Raw genomic sequence first — 4058 nt, forward strand, 5'->3', positions numbered from 1 at the left:
AAGAGCTTTTCCTCTATTTATTTCTATGCTCCCCTTTTCCGTGTTGCACTACTTCTCCGTGCCATTAATTCCAAATGGATCTCACCTCTCAGATCGATGACTTAGTGAGTTTTAGACCCTCGAAAATACCATGGGCCGTACACAGAGTTTGCCTTCCCCTGTTTTTGCTGCAAAGTAACGCTGGAGACATAAACGTCGTGCTTGGGTCGGGCACGAATCCTACAACCAGGGAATGTGTCCTGACAGTGTCTGAGCCTCAGCAGGGACAATGCACAGCAGCGACCGAGGGAATTCCTCTGCCACGGCGCAGGAGTCAGGCCTCTGGATGTGGGCTCAGCACGGCCAAGTTGCCGTGTTTGGAGCGGCTCGGGGGCTGCCCCCGGGGAGCGCGGGGCTGGAGCGTGGAACGGACACGCGGACAAACGGCCCCAGGGCTCCAGTTGCAGCGGCGGCAGCGGCAGCAGCAGCGGCAGCAGCGAGTCTACGGCGTCTACGGCGTCTACGACCCGTCCCCGTCCCTCTCTTGTTCCTCCTCTCCCTCTCCCGCTGTCCCGCACTCAGCCTCGGTGTCCCGCAGCCTCTCCCGGTGTCCCTTTCCCGACCCCCCCGGCCCCTCTCGGCGTCCCCGTCCCGGCCTCTCCCTCTCCCCCCGCAGGGCTGGGCCATGCCCCGGGCCCGCCCCCGGCCCCGGGCGTCCCGCCGCGGTCTGGGCTCCGCCCGGCTCTGGCGGTGCTGGCTGTGGCGGTGCTGGGCGGGCATCAGTGCCTGGGGCCAGGGCGGCATCGCTGCGCTTTGGCTGCCCCTGTCCCGAGCCCGGCCCCGGCCCCGGCCCCGGCCCCGGCCCCGGCCCCGGCCCCGGCTCCTCCCGGGCCCCGCTAAGGACACACGCGGCGCGGCCGCTCCCGCCGCCTCCGCCGCGGCTTCCCCGGCCCGAGCTCCGCCGCTCGGCAGCGCAGCCGCCGGCCTCGAGCCGCCGGGGCCCGGGGCGGGTGGGGATGCCCGGCCCGGGGCGCTCGGGGGGCGCTCGGGGGCCGTGTCTGGCCCCGGGCCGAGCGCTGAGGGCCGCGTGTCGCCCGCAGGGGAGGCGCGGGAGGCCCTGCAGGACCGGTACCGGCTGGGTTCGCTGCTGGGGCGCGGAGGCTTCGGCAGCGTCTACTCGGGGACGCGGCTCTCGGACGGCGCCCCGGTGAGCGGCGGGGCTGGCGGCGGGCGGAGGAGGAGGAGGAGGGCGGAGGAGGAGGAGGAGAAGATCGGGGCGCGGCGGGGCAGGCGGCGAGCTGAGCCCGCTGCTGGCCTTTGCTCGCAGGTGGCCATCAAATGCGTGCCCCGGGCCCGCGTCCAGCACTGGGGCGAGCTGGTGAGTGAGCGGGGCCGGCGGGAGAAGCTGGGGCCCGGCAGGGGAAGAGCCGGCGGGAGCCCTGCAGGGAGAGCGGGCGTGGGCTGAGCGGGGGGCCCAGAGCATCCGGGGCTGGGTGAGGGGTTCCCGAGCCCTGGCACAGCCTCAGCCCCACTGACGGCATCGTGGTCCTTCGGCAGCCCAACGGCGCCCGTGCGCCCCTGGAAATCGTGCTGCTGGACAGGCTGTCCTCTGGATGTGGTGGCATCATTCAGCTGCTGGAGTGGCTTGAGCTCCCCAACAGCTTCCTGTTGGTGCTGGAGCGTCCGGAGCGGTGCCAGGACCTCTCGGGTTTACTGGCGGAGCGGAGGTTCCTGCCGGAGGAGGAGGCGCGGGGGCTGTTCCGCCAGGTGCTGGAGGCCGTGCGGCACTGCACCAGCTGCGGGGTCCTGCACCGCGACATCAAGCCCGAGAACATCCTGCTCGACCTGGCCACCGGGCAGCTCAAACTGATCGACTTTGGCTGTGGCGCCTTCCTCCAAGACACAGCCTACAGGCAATTTGCAGGTGAGCCCTCTCAGGGGATGTTCCTGGGCATCTCACGGCCCAGCCTGGCTGTAGCACCGCGGCTTCCCCCTCTCGCTGCTAGGAGCGGCGTTATTTCTTGAGCCAAGTTGCTTTTGGGTGGGGGCGGGAGGGGGCCAGCCCCCACACGCCCAGGGATGCCGGGGCGAGGCTTTAGGAGTTGCAGCATCCCCTGATGAACTCCGTCTGTGTTCCATAGGAACCCTGCCCTACAGCCCACCAGAGTGGATCCACCACCAACGCTACCACGGCGAGGCAGCGACGATCTGGTCCCTGGGCCTCCTGCTGTACCACCTGGTCATGGGGAAGCACCCGTTCAGGAGGGGCCAGCAGTTCATCTGGGGGCGCATCTTGTTCCCACGATGGCTCTCTCAAGGTGGGTCCTCATCTCTGGGCACAGGGGAATCCCGGTGCTGGGAGACAGCAGCAGGCTGATGAGCAGCCTGCTCTGGCAGCTGCTGAGGAGGTGGCACATGTCCTGCTCTCCTCCAAACAGAGAATCCATGGGGAAGTTTAGGCACAGCTCTGGGCACACCCAGCATGGCCTGGGCACGGGAATGGAGGGGCAAAGCAGACGGGATCCTTCTCCAACTGACTGCTGGTTTCTGGTTTCTCTCTTCAGAGTGCCAAAATGTTATCAGGAGGTGTTTGTCCATGCAACCCTTGGACAGGCCATCCTTAGAAGACCTCTTCAGTGATCCTTGGCTGCAGGGTGTTCATCTGCCCCAGAAGATGGGAGAGGTCCATGTGCACAGTTTGATCCAAAGACCTGACAGGTAAGAGCTCCACACATCTCATGGCAATCAGTGCTAAAGAAAACCAGAGTGTTTTTGTCCTGCCTGTAGCTCTGAGCAGGGATGACCAGATGGGAACATCTGTGCTGGGGCGGAGCTGGAGACCTGGTGTAGCAAGCACTGGTGGCCACCATCCACCCTAGTTATGCTTGTCCTGGTTCGTTGGTGCCTGGGGCCCTGGGCAGAGCACTGACAGCCTGGTCTGGCCCCCAGGGAAGGAGGAGCCCCTGGAGAAGCTGTATCAGGTGGGGCTGCTGCTGGAGACACCAAGGACAACCCCAAGGATGCCAAGCTCTTCCTCGACCTGGCCACCGGCAGCTGAAGATGATCGACTTGGATTCTGGCACCTTCTTCAGACACGCTCCCTGGGGCCCAATTTGCAGGTGAGTCCACAGCTGGGGGGATGCTCCCAGATGTGGGCATGGCACGGCCTGGCCAGGCACCAAAGGTTCCTCCCTTTGCTGGGGCAGACGCCACAGATTCTTCACTCGGCCGTCAAGCTGCCTTTTGGCTCTGCGCAGCTGCTGAGGGCTGGATGTGCCGTGGCCGGCTGCAGGCTGGGCACGTGTCCTGCCCTCCTGCTCTGCCCCCAAAGGCAGCAGTGATGGGCAGCTTTGGGCCCAGCTCTGAGCACGGCCAGCGTGGCCTGGGCACTGCGGGCGCTAGGGACGAGGGGACAGGAGCCTTCGGCTGACGGGCACTTTCTGGTTTCTCTCCTTCCAGCCGGGCTCTGCGGGTGCTGAGGCTGCTCTGGGCTCTGCCAGGGCTCTGCTGGGCTCAGCCCCAGGCACGGCTGGGCTGGCTCTGCCCTCACATTGCTCTGACAGCTTTGCATCAGACGAGCCCATTCTGAGCCCACCGAGTGAGCTCTCTGCTTTTGCAGGTGAGTGAGACTCTCCTGCAGGCCAGGAGATTGCAGTGAGGGATCCACATCCAATTGGCAAGAACCCAAGCACTCCACAGTTCCAGCTGAACGCCTGGATCTCCACAGGATGTTTTGTCTGCCCCGCTCTTCCTTCCTTTTTTGGCTGGAATCGTGCAACTGCCCTTTCTTCCTCCTCCAGAAGTGCCACAAGTGAGCAAAACCTGGCGAGTGGACGGCGTTCCTAAGGCAGTGCAGTCTGGAGCGGATGGATGAAGAATTGCCCTTCTGCACTTCCCAAGCAGAGCAAAAAGCTGTAAGTGGGACTTTGCGTCTTTAAGAAACCCCTGACAATTTCAAAGGGAATGTGCAGCTCATTCACAGGGTGAGAAGGAAGGTCGTCTTGTAAAGGATTTGGGGTTTGGCAAAGTTTAGATTCCCAGTCCTGCTTGGAGCTGGCGGGGCACAAAGCAATTTCCTA

The 4058-nt window shown here is 64.6% G+C and overlaps 1 protein-coding gene across 1 annotated transcript; it reads left to right on the forward strand.

Moving 5' to 3' along the window:
* Nucleotides 1-1087: 1087 nt before the first annotated feature.
* On the forward strand, nt 1088-3602 carry LOC136303425 (serine/threonine-protein kinase pim-1-like; the record flags this gene model as incomplete). The annotated part of the gene is made up of 6 exons (XM_066207096.1): nt 1088-1186; nt 1307-1357; nt 1537-1903; nt 2121-2297; nt 2544-2697; nt 3599-3602. Coding segments are annotated over 6 exons (852 nt in total), but the record flags the coding sequence as incomplete, so codon positions are not given.
* Nucleotides 3603-4058: the final 456 nt, after the last annotated feature.

Source organism: Chamaea fasciata, unplaced genomic scaffold (assembly GCF_029207755.1).
Source record: "Chamaea fasciata isolate MVZ Bird 193981 ecotype frontalis unplaced genomic scaffold, bChaFas1.0.hap1 SCAF_33, whole genome shotgun sequence".
Classification (NCBI taxonomy): domain Eukaryota; kingdom Metazoa; phylum Chordata; class Aves; order Passeriformes; family Sylviidae; genus Chamaea; species Chamaea fasciata.